Below are 18,836 nucleotides of genomic sequence, written 5' to 3'. Positions count from 1 at the left end.
CCATGGCCTAGTGCTCATCCATTATTGCTCATATTCATGTATGGTATTATCTGTTGTGATTGGATTGCCCTAAAAACTGTATCCTCCCACTACAGTTGAATGTCTATATCACACTCTTGCAAGTAAGTTGCAATTTGGACACTCCAACTCTGCCCATTATCTGCTGTACACGGGCACGTTCCTGCATTCTCAGGGAATTCATTTCAGTCGTGAGGGAAGTGATGCAGAAAACTGACCTTGTTCAGCATATATTTTATGTGGGTGTTTGTTTTCTGGATTAGGTATTCAATAAGCACCCTCTTTCAGTGTTGCAGTAATCTATGAGTCTCAGTTCATTCATAAAATTATGGGTGTATTGAGTTAATGTAGCCAATTTTTTGAAAAGCTGTCAATGTTTTATTCATGAAACAAAAACAGATTAAACCAAGGCAGAAATGCCGACACTTGTAAAGATTCAAAACTCCTGGCCCCTCTGAATCTTTTAAAAACTTAAAATGCATTCAGAAACAGATGAGTCAGTCTATTGATTAATTAATCACTGCTTAGATGTTGCCACAATGAAATAAATTCCAATAAAGTACAAAACCCATTTATCATATGTGTATCCCAGAACCAAATAGTGAATACCCAAATCATTCTACCAAGGGTGAAACAGAAGAGGAGATTGCATTTAGCAAATGTCATGGAGAACAAGGATCTAATCCAATGTTCTACAGCAAAATGATTGACTTTAGTGGTGAATTCAGCAGGAAATGTTATAAATTAAACTAGCAATGCCATGTTTGTCTTTTATCAACTACAGTATCTGCTGCAGCTAATACAGGGTAGCAATGATTACAGAGGAGAAGGATTTGATCTTTTAAGATGTTTCATCACTTAGACTTTAATAAATGTGTTTAGTTGAACAATAAGCACCAAGAGAAAATGACTATTCTTTAGCAGATTCTCGTGCTACAAAGATACTTGCACAAAACTATTTCAACTGCATTGACCTTGATATCAGTTAATACAAAGGCAATCAATTAATTCCCCAACTCTGCAAATGGATAAGGAAACAATTGATCACAAAATCTTTCACCATAGTTTGATTATTTAGAAAAAGAATCAGCTCCACGAGTCTTTAAATTCCAACGTTATGTTTGGTGTCAAGAGTCTCAAGAATCCGGCATCTTTTCCATGAGGTAAAAGCAGAATTGGAGACGGCATCAAGAAGTCTTTGCTGCTGAGTGCAGTTGTCGACTTCATGTTATTGTCTCTTTTCGCACAATCCGCCTTTGATGACACATGAGGATGCTTGACAATGCATATTTTCTCCTGGTTCTGGAAGTTTTGTTCAGCTTTTTGTGGCAGCGAAGTGAAATACGGAGCTCCTCGATCACTGTGCTGAATGTAAAGCACTAGGAAATAAAAGCAGGAACATATGATTTTTGCAGTACTTTGTAAACCTAGTCTCACTTTTGCACACTCTTCATATCCGTTTACTCAAATACAAATATCCATAACTACTACTTTATTGAAAGCTGAGTATCTAAAGTTATCACATCGTTGGTACACTTTTCTCTCAGTGTTGGAGTTGGCCCGTGTGTCCTAATTCCTCGGCCTTCTACTGCAGACAAACCCTTGATCATGACTCCTAGTGTCTACAGTCACACAAAATCAACCAATTTGTGTAAAGTATTTATAATGAAAGAGACATTACTGGGATGGGTCCAATGGTAAAATTTCCAGCTCTTAACCAGATGGTTGTGTGTTTAAATAACACTGCTGGAGGAACTCAGCAGGTATGATGCAGGGTCCTGACCTGAATTGTCAGCAATTATTTTCTTCCCACAAATGCTGCTCTACCACTGAGTTCCTCCAGCAGTTATTTCCCCCCCCCCAGCATCTGCAGTCTATTGTGACAAATATAATCTCAATCCTCATTCTAGATAGTGCTGTAATTGGAGTCACACGTTCTAGTCCTGGAATACTGGGTTAATATCTGATGGATGCTTGCATCTGCCGGGTATGGTGTGGTCACCTTCTCCTTTATGTCTCGCTGGTTCTCCTGGAATAGGCTAAAGACTTGCTCATTGAAAAATAATGTATATTTACTACTGAAAACATGTCCTTGCCAAGAAAATGTAGCAATTAGATAAATTATGCAGAAAGAGGTCTGTGACCGGAGACAAGAGACTGCAGATGCTGGTACCTTGAGCAGCAAAAGCCCTGGAGGAATTCAGCAGGTCAAGCATTACCTGTGGAGGAAAGTGGACAGACAACATTTCAGGTGGGGACTATTCTTCAGAATGAGAGACCCTCCGTCAGAACCTTAAGAAAGTTCCCAACCCAGAGTAATGCCTGTCCACTTTCCTCCACCAATGTTACATGACCTGCTGAGTTCCTGCAGCTCTTTGCTTATTACTGAAGGTCTGTGTATGTTTGTTTTTTAGAAATAACATGTCATGAAACCAACATTGCATTCTGTCAAAACCGTTCAAAATTTATGATTATCTATGATGTTCAGATAGCCCTGAAATGCAAATAAAAATAAGATAAACAACTACAAATGGGATAAATGTTTTAAGAAAGAAATCACTACAATATAGACACAAAAAGCTGGAGTAACTCAACAGGACAGGCAGCAGCTCTGGAGAGAAGGAATGGGTGATGACTTTTTGTGTCTATCTTCGGTTTAAACCAGCATCTGCAGTTCCTTCCTACACAATCACTGGAATATTAACATTTTAAATTATAAATTATTATTATCAATTTTTCCACAATAAACTATTATTGCTCAAATGGGTTTGTGAATCGTGCTCTGGGACTAATCTGACACAGTTTCAAGAGGTTATTTTCTAGTGCATGGCCTACACAATCTCAGCTAGGCCCCTCCCAACCACCAGGAAGTGACTGACAGAGCTTGGTATGGTTGTTTACGTCATATGTGTATGAACCTCCAAGTTACTTATCCTGACAAATTGCAGCAGTTCTGGGGTAGATTCCTGCAACGATACTACTCCTAATTGTTCTTTCTTTCCCTTTTATTTTTGGGTTTCAACCCATTGTGCATCTTCTCTTGGAACAGTTACATGGAGCAGACAACGTTTCGGGTCGAAACCCTTCTTCAGACTCAGACAATTTGTGTGAAGTAAGTTCCCGCGAATTGCAATATAATTATGACCTGATAATCGGCTTTGTTTTATTTGATTTTGCAGTGTTGTCTATTGATCGCTGCCTTGTTCATGAGAGAACTGGTTGGCTGTTGGTTTAAGGTATCATGAAATTCCCTATGACGGGCTCTGCAGCCATCTGTGACAATGAATTCCACTGATTCACCACCCACTGGCTAAATAAATTCTTCCTCATCCTTATTCTGAAGGTACATCCTTTTATTCTGTGGCTGTGCCCTCTGGTTCTAAACTCTCCCATTAATGGAAACAAAATTAACTGGTTGTTCAGTTAAAAATCACTGCCGAGGCCCTTCAGTTAATTGATGAATTAAACTACCATTACATTAATTTGACTCTTTTTTGTGGCATTACATTAGTTTGAGTCTTTTTCTTTTGAAAGAATAATAATGCATTTTAGAATCTGCTTGGCTAACAGTTTAAGCATCTGTAAATGTAGAATGAAAAGTGATGAAAATCTGAGAGTGCTTGTGACAGTACACATCGGCTTAAAAAGAAGCAAAGTTATTAACTGGATTTTCAAAATCTCAAAGATGTATTTACTTCTGGAATATAACATTAAATAAAATGCAAGATTACCTTGGAAAACTGTCCATAGATAAGTGGGAACCAGGGGTTTCTACTTGAATAAGTAAATGGAACATATTTATTTTCCTTGTAATTCAGTCTGATGAATTTACAGTGGCATGCCTGACTCCATCAATGGCATTTAATTCTCCGAGGCAAAAGATGTAGATTCAAACATATTCTGGAGTTCCTCTGGTTCCCTACTTAGAGAGCATCAGAATCGCTGTCTGTTAGGTGTACATATGATTGGAAATTACTTTAAAAAAAGCAGTACATATGGCTATAAAGTACTTTTATAATAGCAATCTTCAGATGATCTAGCTAACAGACATCTAACCCCATATCCTTTTATTCTCTTAATACCTGAACATTATTGAATTCTACCTTGAATATATTCAATAACTGAGCATCACAGACCTTGAATATGCTATGTAAAGGTTCAAAATATAAAAACACATCTAAAATTAAATACAAGATTGGAATTTCTTCAGTTAAAGGTTTAGAAACCAATTAGATGATTTTAGCCTGTTTATGTTTGGAACCTAGAACTGCTGACTTAAGTGAAGTGATTACACTGGCATTATTCCTTTAGATTATTATACTTAGATGCTCTAACCTCATAATTTCTGGGATAGATCAAGTGAATGTTAATATGTACTCGATAAATCAAAAGCCTCAGATTTCAATGAAGGCAATGAATAATTATTGTTGGACATGTGCAAGAAAGCACTTTTAAATCAGTCTTTTCCATCCCATTGGTCAGACAACAAATATTATAAGATCTAAAATGTTGCCACATCAGGATGCTAGCTGATAAGGAAATCCTGATGCATTCAATAAATTCTTATTATGGTATAGGAATACAGTGATAACTCTTTGTCGTCTTAATAACCGAGTTTCGGCAGTTATATAAAGCATGTATATATGACTGGTTGAAGAAAACTGCCAGAATACACAAAACAAGCACTATTTGTGTAATTAATATACCTATTTTTCGCTTTTAATCAGTGTATTCTGATCATCTCATAATTTTGTCGTTTCAAATTTCCCCTCTAACCTGGAGAACATCTCTGTCCTCATTATATCATAATTTTAAGCATTTGCATGGAAAATATGCTAAAATCCATTAGCAAGGTATTAATTGATCTGTAATAACGATATCCTACCAATGACCCATGACCAAAATAGCCAAAGGAGCCTTTAAAAAAATGTCCATTTCAAAGCATATTACACTAAAATCACCCAGCTCATCACTTTTTCATTACTCCTTGGCTTGAATGAAGCTACTAACTCAATATTACATCAAACACATACACAGACGAAATATATATATGTGAAGGATTCACAAATATCAATATTTACTGCTGTAACAATTTTATTAAGTGTATGCCATTGGACTTATGGCTCAGTGCCGGCACACGAGTCTCTGAATCAACACATGAGTTCAATACCCACTCTAGAGACTCTACCATAAAGTTGGTGCAGGGACGTTCATGCAGTCCAGAAGGGGTGCTGCAGATGGAGGTACCTGTAGTATATTTCAGATGAGATGTTAAAGTAAGGTCCAACCAATCCATTCGATTAGATGCCAAGTATCCAATGGCAATACTTCAATGAGGAGCACCACAGGTTCCTCAATGTCTCAATCTTTAACCAACATTAAGACAACTAAAGTTATTGAATCATTAGCTTTAGTTTAGTTTAGCTTAGTTTAGAGATACAGCGTGGAAACAGACCCTTCGGCCCACCGGATCCGCGCCAATCAGGGATCCCCGAACATTAACACTATCCTACACCCACAAGGGACAATGTTTACATTTACCAAGCCAATTAACCTACAAACCTGTAAGTCTGGAGTGTGGGGGGAAACTGAAGATCTCGGAGAAAACCCACGCAGGTCATGGGGAGAACGTACAAACTCCGTACAGACAGCACCCATAGTCGGGATCGAACCCAGGTCTAAGGCGCTGCATTAAGAGACAGCTCTGCTGCCTGTAGTCCACCAATGCCTGTACTTCGATGTCGTCTATATTACAACAATGCCTGCATGCCCAATGTAATTGTTGACCATAATGCACTTTGGAACGTGTGTATTATTTTAGAAATGCAGCACAGAAACAGGCCCTTCAGCCCACTGAGTCCATGCTGCCCATCAATCTCCCCCGTTCACACTGGTTTCTATGTTATCCCACCATTGCATCCCTACACATTCGGGACAATTTACAGAGGCAAACTAACCTCCTAGCCTGCATGTCTTTGGGATATGGGAAGAAACCAGAGCACTCAGTGGAAACACATGGGATCACAGGGAGAACATGCAAACTCCCCATAGCCAGCACCTGTGGTCAGGATTGAACCTGAATCTCTGGCGCTATATGAGACAGCGGCTCTACCAGCTGTGTCACTGTGCTGCCCATAGTGACCACATTTGTGATCATGAAAGTATATTTTTGGAGAAATGAGAAGAGACATGCTAGAGGGAAAGGGTAATCATTCCCCTGGCATGTTTATTCTCATTACTGGATAAAGTGCCAGCCACTTTAATTTGGCCCACAATTGTTTTATATTTGTAAACATAACATGGAATGGTGCTTGCAAGCGGAGGCAAGGATGGATAGTGCAGATTGCAGATGGCAGAAAATTAAGATTTTCACCTCGTCTTCAAGCCTTCTCCGTTCAAACGAAACTTCCATCCTGTTGAGTTTGAGTCGCTGAGGTTCACATAACTTGTTTTGACAGATCAGCAATGAATCAGCTTGACATTTAAAACCTTAAAAGAAGGCATTTTACTTGAGAAAAAAAGTCAGCTGATAATACCTGGGATTGTGCTAGGCTTACAATACCTGATAATACCTGGGATTGTGCTAGGTTTCTGGCAAACAATAATTAGGTTCTAAAACATTCATATTCTATTATATTTCTATCTATTGCCCAACAGCAGAGAGTTACGGATGTATGCTGTCAAGAGTTAGCTCAGTTTAGTTACCATTGCCTCTTGGCAAGAGCATTGATCAAATGTGTATTAAGTCAATTCAATTTCCATTTCAATGCTTATTCAATTAAGTTCTGAAGAAGAATCTTGACCCAAAACGCCATCTGTCCATTTACCTCCACAGATGCTGCCTGACCTCCTGTGTTGCTCCAGCACTTTGTATTTTGCTCAAGATTCCGGCATTTGCAGTTTCTTGTATCTTTATTAAGTTCTTGTTGCTCTTTGGCTGTATTGAGGAGCTCACGACATTTGGAGTTTGCCTAGTTTAATTGGAAAGCTCCTACATATCCATAAGATATGTAGGAATCTCGTCAGAAGATCCTTCATGAAGGTGAATCCTCAGAAAGCATCCAGTCCTCATAGGTGTAGCTGACCGTGTTCTCAAAACCCTCATGAATCAACTAGCTGGAGGTTTTGCGAACATCTTCAGCCTCTCATTACTATGGTCCAAGGTCCCCATCTACTGTAAAAAGACATCCATAATACCAGTGCCGAAGAAGAGCAAGGTGACGTGCCTCACTGACTGCCGACCAGTGCCACTCATGTCTATTGTGATGAAGTGCTTCATGAGTTTGATTATGAAGCAAATCAATTGCTGCCTCTGTAATGACCTGGACTTCAACCCGTTTACCTCCACACAGATCAACAGCAGTTGTGATCTTGCTGGCTCTTCACTCTGCGCTTAAGTACTTGGGCAACAGGAACACGTATGTCTTTGTTGTTCAATAACACGATCCCTTCCAAACTCATTGTCAAACTTAGGGAACTGGGTCTCTGCTCATCCCCGTGCAACTGGATCCTTGAATTCCTCAATCAGTACGAATTGGCAACAGCAGCTCCTTCTCACTGACCATCAGCAGAGGGGCTCCTCAGAACTCTTAAAGGGCTCTTAAAGATAGTGGAGTCAGGGGATATGCGGAGAAGGCAGGAATGGGGTACTGATTGGGGATGATCAGCCATGATCACATTGAATGGCCGTGCTGGCTCGAAGGGCAGAATGGCCTACTCCTGCACCTATTGTCTATTGACTGTGTGTTCAGTCCCTGCTCTATTCTCTCTATACTCATGAATGTGGAGCCAGGCACAGCTCCAACGTCATCTTTAAATTCACCGAAAATACCATTGTCATTAGATGAATAACAGGTAGCAATGCATCAGAGTGATGGAGGGAGATTGATAATCTGGTTAAGTGGCTCCAGAACAAGGCAAGGAGTGGATAGTTGTCTTCAGGAAGAGAAAACTGGGGGACAATGCACCTGGCTTCATTGGGAGGATAGCAGTGGAGAGAGCCAACAGCTTCAAGTTCCCAGCTGTGCATATCTGTGTGGTCTGTCCTGTATTGATGTAACACAATGAAAGCTCAACACTGCTTCCACCTCCTCAGAGGTTTGGGGAGATTTGGCAAGTCTCTGAATACTCCACTGAGCTCCTACAGGTGTACAGTGGAGAACATACTGATTAGTTGCTTCATGGCCTGGTTTGCTAATTCAAACAGTCGAGAATAAAGGAGGCTGCAGACATTGGTGGGCATGGCCCAGTCCATCATGGGAACTGACCTCCACACAATTGAAGGGATCTACAGGAAGCGCTGCCTCAAGACAGCAGCTAATATCACAGATCCACATCACCCTGCCCATGCTCTATTCTCACTGCTATCATCAGAAAGAAGATGCAGGAGCCTAAGAACCATTACCTCCAGGTTCAAGAACTGTTTCTTCCCATCAATTATCAGGTCTTGAACCACCCTGCACGCCGTAATCACAACCCTACCTCAGTACTGAACCACTACGGACCTTGTATTTCTTTGGTTGCTGTACTTTGGCTTTTGCACTATCGCATTCTTGAATAAATTAGTTTAGTTTTGTTTAGAGATACAGCGTGGAAACAGGTGCTTCGGCCCACCGAGACCAGCGATCCCTGCATCCCCGCACATTAACACTATCCTACACACACTAGGGACAATTTACAATTTTACCAAGCCAATTAACCTACAAACCAGTATGTCTCTTTGTAATGTGTGAGAAATCCGGAGCTTCTGGAGAAAACCCAGACAGGTGATGGGGTGAATGTACAAACCCTGTACAGATAGCACCAGTGGGCAGGATCGAGCCCAGGTCTCTGCAACTGTAAGGTAGCAACTCTACAGCTGCATCACCATGCCGCCCACCATAACAGTTAATTAATGTTATATTGACATTGTTGTTGCGCCTAAAGAACCTGTATAGCTGCAGCCAGTAAGACTTTCACTGTTGTGATTCATATTGGGTGCGTTTGACATTTAAACAATCTTGACTCTTGACTTTGTATTTCTTGTTTGTTGACAGTCGAATGGTTGCTTGCCCAAAATTACTTTTAAATTGTTTTTAAGCCTAGAAACTGGATGATGCAGAAAACGTTGCATCTTCGTGAAGAAAACTAATATATAAATAGGTGATCTTCCCAGTTAGTCTGATTCAGGTTCTTCCTATTTTATCCTATATGAATACAATTAGTAACTGGAAATCATTTCTGCATTGATTGATGATTATGTCAGAACATCTTCCTATCCTCCCTTAAGTACTATTACTACATACAGAGTACTTAATTGACTGTAAAATGCCTTGAGATGATCCTAGTCCATGAAGGCATGGATGTAATTGTAAGACTTTACTTTTCAGGATGCCAATGTTGCAGTTTTTGTTACTTGACAGTGTAAATGTGCAGTATTCTCTTAAGATTGCTATTCTTGAGACTTCTTCAGCTGTGAAATAAAATATTTACTTTCCATTTCTGCAGAGCTGCATTAACCACCAGCTCAATATAATTAATTGAATTAATTCTATTTTTTAAAGGGGCTGGGTTTGCCTATTTGCCAACACAATGCATAGCAAGCTTCTGAGTAAAAAAACAACTTTTCTGGAATTGCTTTGGTTCCTGGTGGCCTGGGTTTGGCAGATATGATTGTTATCTGCACCAAATTATAAAAACCTGCTGGTGCTGAAATGTTGGCCACTATTGTTGAGTAGAGAAGCTAAAGGATAATATGGATAGTAGGGGTGACCTTATAGAGATCTTATAGAGTTGTATAAAATCATGAGAGGAAGAGCGGGTAGACCCAGAGTAGGTGAATCGAGGACCAGATGACATAGGTTTAAGGTGAAGGGGAAAAGATTTATAAGGAATCTGAGGAGTGACTGAGGGGTGTATGGAATGAGCTGCCAGAGGAGGTAGGGACTAGCCCAACGTTTAAGAAACAGACAGGTACATGGATAGGACAGGTACATGGATAGGACAGGTTTGCAGGGATATGGGCTAAGTGCGGGCAGGTGGGATTAGTGTAGCTGGGTCATGTTGGCCAATGTGGGCAAGTTGGGCCGTAGGGCCTGTTTCTGTGTTGTGTCACTTTTATGACTAGTATCACTTTCACTGGCATTTGACGATATTGGAATATGTACGTGCCTCTGAAGAATGCACCTTCAGCAATTTAAATTTGATGGCCTGTGGATGCATCACTGCAGCAAAGACTAGTTTTTTTAATTTTGTTCTTTTTAAGGAACCAGCACAACAAAACTGCAAGGGGCAATGAGTGGCATTGTACAGTATATGTGATTATTCTTCTGTACACTCAAATTACCTTTGCCTTCAGAATGATGTGCTATAAAAAAAAGGATAAATGGTATTATACTTCATACTTGATGGATCGAAGTCATTCAGAAAGATGGTTTCCTTGGAGTTTATAACATTTCATAACCTTTCAGACATTTTGATCTAAAATTATTTGATGCAAAGTTGCAGAGAGATAATATGGCAATGAAAGTACCTGTTTGTTGCAAACTGATGTGACCACAGAAAGTACCTTTATGGGGGAAATTTTTAATGCATGATTCAGGGTAGACAAATGATGTGAGTCTTTTTTTAAACAAAGAAGAAGCATTTGCATGCACAAAAACATTCCCCTTTTAATGATCAATGCTGTATTTTTGCTTAAATAACTCTGTGTAAGTACCTTCAGAAATAGATCAATTGTTAGCTGCTCGATGCATTGAGAACAATTCTATGTTCTGCTCTCTTAATCAAATTGGTAAAACTGAAAGTAAAAAATATAGATGGGGCACAAGGGGAAAATGGCATGCATTCTCGGCGTACAGTGCCCTCCAGAATGTTTGGGTCAAAGACCCATCATTTATTTATTTGCCGCTGTACTTCACAATTTGAGATTTGTAATAGAAAAAATCACATGTGGTTAAAGTGCACATTGTCAGATTTTAATAAAGGCCGTTTTTATGCATTTTGGTTTCACCATGTAGAAATTACAACTGTGTTTATACATAGTCCCCCCATTTCAGGGCACCATAATGTTTGGGACACATGGTTTCACAGGTGTTTGTAATTGCTCAGGTATGTTTAATTGCCTCCTTAATGCAGCTATATGAGAGCTCTCAGCACCCAGTCTTTCCTCCAGTCTTTCCAACACCTTTGGAAACTTTTATTGCTGTTTATCAACATGAGGACCAAAGTTGTGCCACGTGGACCAAAGTTGTGCCAATGAAAGTCAAAGAAGCCATTATGAGACTGAGAAACGAGTAAAACTGTTAGAGACATCAGCCAAACCTTAGGCTTACCAAAATCAACTGCTTGGAATATCATTGAGAAGGAAGAGAGCACTGGTGAGCTTACTAATCACAAAGGGACTGGCAGGCCAAGGAAGACCTCCACAGCTGATGACAGAATTCTCTCTATAATAAAGAAAAATCCCCAAACACCTGTCCGATAGATCAGAAACACTCTTCAGGAGTCAGGTGTGGATTTGTCAATGACCACTGTCTGCAGAAGACTTCATGAATAGAAATACAGAGGCTACACTGCAAGATGCAAACCACTGGTTAGCCGCAAAAATAGGATGGCCAGGTTACAGTTTGCCAAGAAGTACTTAAAAGAGCTACCACAGTTCTGGTAAAAGGTCTTGTGGACAGACGAGACGAAGATTAACTTATATCAGAGTGATGGCAAGAGCAAAGTATGAAGGAGAGAAGGAACTGCCCAAGATCCAAAGCATACCACCTCATCTGTGAAACACGGTGGTGGGGGTGTTATGGCCTGGGCATGTATGGCTGCTGCAGGTAGTGGCTCACTTATCTTCATTGATGATACAACTCCTGATGGTAGTAGCATAATGAATTCTGAAGTGTATAGACACATCCTATCTGTTCAAGTTCAAACAAATGGCTCAAACTCATTGGCCGGCGGTTCATTCTACAGCAAGACAATGCTTCCAAACATACTGCTAAAGCAACATAGGAGTTTTTCAATGCTAAAAAATGGTCAATTCTTAAGTGACCAAGTCAATCACCCGATCTGAACCCAATTGAGTATGTCTTTTATATGTTGAAGAGAAAACTGAAGGGGACTAGCCCCCAAAACAAGCATAAGCTAAAGATGGCTGCAATACAGGCCTGGCAGAGCATCACCAGAGAAGACACCAGCAACTGGTGATGTCCATGAATCACAGACTTCAAGTAGTCGTTGCATACAAAGGAGATGCAACAAAATACTAAACATGATTACTTTCATTTACATGCCATTGATTTGTGTCCCAAACATTACGGTGCCCTGAAATGGGGGGACTATATATAAACACTGCTGTAATTTCTACACGATGAAACCAAAATGTAGAAAAATGTCCTTTATTAAAATCTGACAATATGCACTTTAACCACATGTGATTTTTTTCTATTACAAATTTCAAATTGTGGAGGCAAATAAATAAATGATGGGTCTTTGTCCCAAACATTATGGAGGGTACTGTATATTTAAGGCCATTGAAATCAAAGACAAATGAACTTACTCATTCCCCATAAGACCTTATTTGAAGTATGTTCGATAGAGCTCCAAAGGATATAAAAGTATATTGGAAAGGATACAATGAAACTTCAATGGGATAATGAGATGGAAGATATATTTTAAAGAAAGCTTGCAGATTTTGCATATGTAGAGAAGATTAAGGATATGCCAAGACGTGTTATGAAGAATAATCATTGCCCATTGAATTTATTTAGGTTCAGGGATGGCAAATAAGGAAATAATATTTGCAGTGGCTAGCATTTCCATAAGATTATCACTTGAAGAATGACGTGAAATGTTAGGAGAAATATTGGTTTTCGAAGAATTACAGCTCAATATTTGTCTAAAATGGCACATTAAAATACTGCTGTGCAGTGGATCTAAGTTGTGCACAGCAACGATCTTGTGTGTAAAAATACACGAGGATTCTGCTTCCACTTGCTCTATCAATGCAGAGTTTGCAGAAGGATTGGTGTGAATGTGTGTGTTACATAGAATATGACCAAAGACTGGGAAAGAGCTGGAATGGAGGACGGGTTTGAGGGGTGGGGGGTATTGGGGTGGGGGAGAGGTGTGGGTTGGGGGGTGGTGGTTGGGGGGGGGTGGCGCATGGGTGGGGGGTAGGTCAGTAGTTTCTCAGTATATATCACGAAAGGAGGACCAAAGGAACCATAGCAGACAAAAAAATGGTCTGAAACAAAATTTTGATTAAGTCAGAGGGAGGTCAGAGTTCTGACTGGGGGTCCAAATGCCATTCCCAGCAAGGCAGGGGTAAGGTCAGAATAAACACTGAAACAGGACTTACCTGCAGAAGATTTCACCTGCAGCTCACTGGAACTACAGACCAAGTAAGGAGCACTCCATTTTAACGTACAGAGGAAGCTCAAAATGTCCCAGTTAAGGCTGGCTTTTGATGAGGAGCCTGTGTCATTCAAGAGCTTCGGAAGCACAACTAACATCAAGACATGCATGTGTGCAGTCTGACACCACTGTGCATATTCTGTGACCTTCGAGTGTGAGTATATCACATGCACAAGAAACATGTTCCAACATGTAAGCATGACATGTATACATGACGTTTATACAAAGCAATTAGCATTAGATTAAATTATTTGTCACACTCCATGTAAGAAATTTCTTGCTTGGAACATTCTAATATAAATGAAGAATATAAAGGTTGCAAGGATTTGAGAAGTCTTTAGAAGAACTATGGGCAGCACAGCATGATGGACCATATACCATATGCTGCTGGCCCAGTAAATATTATCTAATTTTGACCAATTTACCCTTGATTAAAACTACACATATTAATGTTGGAGAAAGTGACCCTGCGAAGGATATTTTCCAAATGCATATCTGGTTCAACTTTTACAACAAATCTTCAAAATATTTATTTTGCAAACAATAGCAGTGAAGGTGTATAAATCTGCGCAGCATTACAAGATTATGACAGTTTTGCCAACACAGCTTATTTTAAAAACAGGTTCATATAGTAGCCTTTGAATTTTCTAGATATTTTTGATTCCCAAATATATCCTTTCTCATAAATAGAATAATTCTGAATTCACTGCTGCCATTCAGTCATTTATTGTTAATTTTACTACTATCAGGAAATAAATTAAGCACCTGTTGGACATAAAGTCAGTGGAGTGATGATAGTGACCAGAAGGACACAACAGCTGGAAAAGGCTACCCGAGATAATTTGATTTGGATGGTAGAGCAGCATTTTATCGACATTAATACCAGTCTACCAACTGAAATTGCATTGCAACCCATTAAAAAAAATATGGAGTGAAAGATAACACACATACAAAAGTTTCTTACTGACTGTAAGAGGTACCTTATGCACACACCTTTCACTGCATTATCTACACAGTGTGGATGGAGCACTGTTGCTGTATTCCCCTCTTCTCGCGGATTAGTTTGCCACACTCCAACTCAGTGGAAAGGGTGGTTCCAGAGGTGGAGTAGGATGGATGAGGCTGTTTGCATTGTGATCCATAAAAGAAACAAAAGGCCTTGCATGCAATAAAACAAAGGTGCAGAAATAGCTTTAATGACCAGGAACGGCAAATAAATTACACGCACAGAAAACTAAAAAGCAAAAATAAATAATGAGTGGCTTTAACTTAAGATTGAAATAAGATAAATGAATACAGTCGATTGGGGCAGATGAGTTATTTGGCAACCCCGCAGAAATCCTTTTCAAACAATGTAATAATTTAAAGTTAGTCTGAAATACCTTGCAATGAAAACTCACGTTTATTTGAGATATTTCCGAATTTAGACAAAGCTGAGAATATGGAAATGGTATTATAATTTTTTGGAGCTAAATATTGATGAGTAAATATTTTGTGCATCTGGGATATACAGTGCCAGCATTATACTGTGAGAGAGACATCTATAATCAAATTAGCTGTAGGTGGAGCAGTTACAACTTTGGAAACTATGGTTAACACCAAGAGATTGAGATAGGGGTCAGCATTTAAAGCTCTTCCCTAATTGTCCTTTAGGACGTGGTGGTGAGCAACCTTCTTGAACAGCTGCTGTCCATGAATTGCAAGGCGTCCTGTGTTTCAAAGGTAGAGTGATTGCAATTCTGATCCAGTGGCAATGAATAGATAGCGATCCACAGCCAAGTTAAGGAGGTATGTGATTTGGGTGGAAAGTTTATTTTAGTGTTCCCATGCATTTGCTACTCTATAGGAGTAGGGACCATTAGTTTGTGAGCTGCTGCTGAAGATGCCTTGGCAAGTTGTAATGGATCTTGGCAATTGTATGTAACGCAGGCATGTTGTTAGGGGAAGTGAATGATTGTAATGGCGGATGGAGCCACCAGGTGGTCTGTTTTTTCCTACATTATGTTAAAATATCTTGAGAGGTATTAAGTCAAACCCATTCAATGGAGAGCATTCTATTATAGCCCTGACTCATGCCTGGTAGACAGTGGATAGGTTTTTGGGATTCAGGAGGCGAGTCAGAAAACCCAGCATTCTGCCTTTGCTTAGGGTCATAGTATTCACCAGGCTGTGATATTGGCCCTCAGTGGACATCAATGTGGCGCCCAATTCCATTGAATGCACTGTAACTGAATATTAGGAGGGAAGTACTATGTACAAGTCAGGCAATAGCACTTGTGTAGCATTGACAAAGAAAGATGAATTTCTTGCTCCTTCTCTCAAGAAGACTTTGCAGTACTCACTCTCAACAATGAAGACATTTAATAGGTTCAGTAGGTCTGTCAGTAATGATTCTCCCGGACCACACCTGGATGTTGAAGGCTCCCACCCAGAGTTCATTCTGTGCTTTTACTGCTGCTTCAAGTAATGTTCATTGTGACAAAGTATTCATTCATCAGCAAGAGTGACTCTGTCCATGTGTCACCTGATGCTCAGAGACTCCATGAGATCCAGAGCATAATATTGAATACATAATATTCTCTAAACCTCCCCAGTATGTCCCACTGGATTGTAGATGGACACAATATACTGAGGGCTCATGATGGATGCAACTAAGACGTTGGCTGAAACTTTAAACTCTATTAGTACGTTTGGTATTTGCTTGAGTACAGAAATCTGCCCCACAACAACATCCCTATTTATAAGCTGGTTCTTGGCTGGAAACATGTATATTTGTTAACACTCATAGTTGCTGTGAACTAGAGGTACATTTTGAAAACATTCACTCCTTAAAAACAATCTGAGACCTGGCAGCACTTCTATCAAATCAGGGAAAGACATAGCTCTGTTAACCCATGGGAATAGATTTTACAATTAATATTAAAGTGAATAAGTTTGATTCACAGGAGTTGCTGTTAATATGCACACTTTGCATTGATGAAGCAGTTTGTAAAATACATATTTTACAGCACCCCCTTCAATATTTCTCATAGTCATTAATTACAATTGTAAACATACCAATATATTTTCAACTTAATCATTTGAGCGAAAAAAAATTGTTTGAATACAGTGGAAACCTGTTACAATGTCATAACTCCGTACATAACCATTTTAGTGCACATATCTGGAATATTTCTCCATACTTTCAACGTATTGAAAATACCAAGCGAGAGTTGAGGAAAGGAGGCGACAGACAAAGTGGGAACGAGACAGGCAAATAACACAATACTGCACGACATTGGGACATAAATGTTTGGTTGTACAAAACAAGAAGCGCAAGACAGACACCATTGTATGCAGATGCCGAGAAGTGTGTTCAGCTCTGGCTGAACAACTGTTAATCTTGTGTGTGGACTCGATAAGAAGAAGAAGTACAAAACTGGTTATTTTGAGACCTTTTAAGTCAATGTTAAAGTCCTTGAACATTTTACACAGATACACATGGGGGGGGGACATAAAATGAGGTAGTAAGAGTAGATGAAGTTCTTGCTTTCTAACAGAGAATTTCAAAGAAAAATATTATTGTGATATTAACAAAATCAAACCAGAAGTGCTCAAGACCAGAGATCCATTATCATTTGCACCAGCAACTATTGCCCTCCTAGTCTGTTCTTAGTGATTGCTTCTGACAGAAGGGCCATTCTTAACATGAGTAATGTTGTAATAATAAAACCCAGGGAGGAGATTACTATTAAGAGAGCTGTAAATCATTTAACAATTTAAAAAAATGGAAAGGGAAGATTTGGGTGTTTTTTTCTGTGGTTTCCCAAGAAGTGAGATGATTGAAACAAATTCATTTTCTTTATGAAAAAGAAACTGTTTCAATACATCATTATATTTTGTAATCATTATATTTTGTAAAAAGGATTAAATGGTTATGATATTTTATATTATTATACATTGTAATTTCCCTATGTGAATATAAACCAAAATTAAGTGAAAGATATTGTACTTTGTGACACAGAGTAATTGAGGAAATTAGATATTTCAATTTACCTCAACTTTCATTGATATCCTTAGCCTTTTGTGTATATTTAACCGAATAATAAATGACTGTTTATTTAGCCTGATGAATGGGATGTAAGTTGCTGTTTTTTCCATCCCTTTCTGGTGTTCTCCTCATTTATTTTAATCATCTACCTTTGATCACAGCCAAATCCCAATTTACATTTGAGTTGAAAATTATTTATTAGCACAACACCACAAATGTTTTAATTTCACTCTTTATATTGAAACATAACATAAACACCAATGTACCTGTTCAACGTCACTGTTTCTTCTGGATTTGTATACAAATTCACCGATAGCTACAAAGACTGAGAGCACTAGTCCCGCAGCAAGCACAATAAATATTCCTCCTATGTTTTCAACACCAAGGGCGCTTGCTTCTTTGTTGTCCTCTTCCGGGCACTCATTGCCACGCCACCATTTCTCTTTCATCATGTGTAGTTTTCCTTCCTCCTGAAGCTGTAGGATAGCTATTGTGACTTTATCTCTATACGGAGATCCTTAATGAATAAACACAGAGGTCAAACAGAAGCAGCAGCAATACAAATGGAACCGAAATGCGTAGGAAGGAACTGCAGATGCTGGCTTAAACTGAAGATAGACACAAAATGCTGGAGTAACTCAGCAGGACAGGCAGCATATCTGGAGAGAAGGAAAGGGTGATGTTTCAGGTCGCGAACCTTCTTCAGACTGAACTCATCAGTCTGAAGAAGGGTCTCGGCCCAAAACGTCACCCATTCCACTCTCCAGAGATGCTGCCTGTCCTGCTGAGTTACTCCAACATTTTGTGTCTATCAATTGTAACATCAGTCGGTTCAGAGAACTGCCAATAAATTAAATTTCATGATTGTTTAGGCAATTATTCATTAAGCTGCAAAACCTAATTGTCCTTAAATTATTATTTTTCGTCCAAGATATGTTGTGAAATTATTTTATTTGTATCATTTAACAGATGGTCCCTTTCTAATCATGTTCTGCAAAGACTGAACCAAAATCATTCCCACAAATCATCCAAATCTTCCTATATTTGAAATAAACCTTTTAGAGATACTTTGCAAACATGCCAAATTTGTCCTACTTTGGTATCAATCTTTTGGGAGCTGCTGGTCCCATGACTATTTCTAATTGGCAAAAGTGATTTGAAATTGCAAACACAAGAAATAATGACAACAGCAAACAAGGAATCACAAAGGATTCAAAGGATTCAAAGGATACACAAAATAAATTGAATAAATAGCGTAAACAGGCCAAACAACAGCAAATTAAATTTTAACATGGAGATAAATAGCCAAGTAGAAAGATCAAAACAATGTTGGTGTTTCAGTACAGTTGGTATTTGGAATGATGGAATACAGTGTCGCATTCATCAATAAAGCCAT

General features: G+C 39.1%; 1 protein-coding gene across 4 annotated transcripts in view; it reads right to left on the bottom strand.

Annotated features, from left to right (window-relative positions):
* Window positions 1-850: 850 nt before the first annotated feature.
* Window positions 851-18,836, bottom strand: part of grik1 (glutamate ionotropic receptor kainate type subunit 1) — a 291,625-nt gene continuing 273,639 nt past the window's right edge. For 2 of the 4 annotated variants that reach the window (XM_033033233.1, XM_033033234.1), the window contains 2 exons: window positions 17,707-17,957; window positions 851-1,397 (listed from right to left, as the gene is read on the bottom strand). In XM_033033233.1, coding sequence (XP_032889124.1) covers window positions 1,242-1,397; window positions 17,707-17,957 — 407 coding nt within the window. In that variant the 3' untranslated portion in view covers window positions 851-1,241. Of the gene's footprint in view, window positions 1,398-14,390; window positions 14,569-17,706; window positions 17,958-18,836 lie in introns of all 4 variants that reach the window. The other 2 variants (XM_033033237.1, XM_033033235.1) reach the window with 2 other exon arrangements.

Source organism: Amblyraja radiata, chromosome 14 (assembly GCF_010909765.2).
Source record: "Amblyraja radiata isolate CabotCenter1 chromosome 14, sAmbRad1.1.pri, whole genome shotgun sequence".
In the NCBI taxonomy this organism is placed as follows: Eukaryota; Metazoa; Chordata; class Chondrichthyes; order Rajiformes; family Rajidae; genus Amblyraja; species Amblyraja radiata.
The sequence above is the reverse complement of the archived record's forward strand: the minus strand, read 5'-3'. Positions and strand labels throughout refer to the sequence as shown.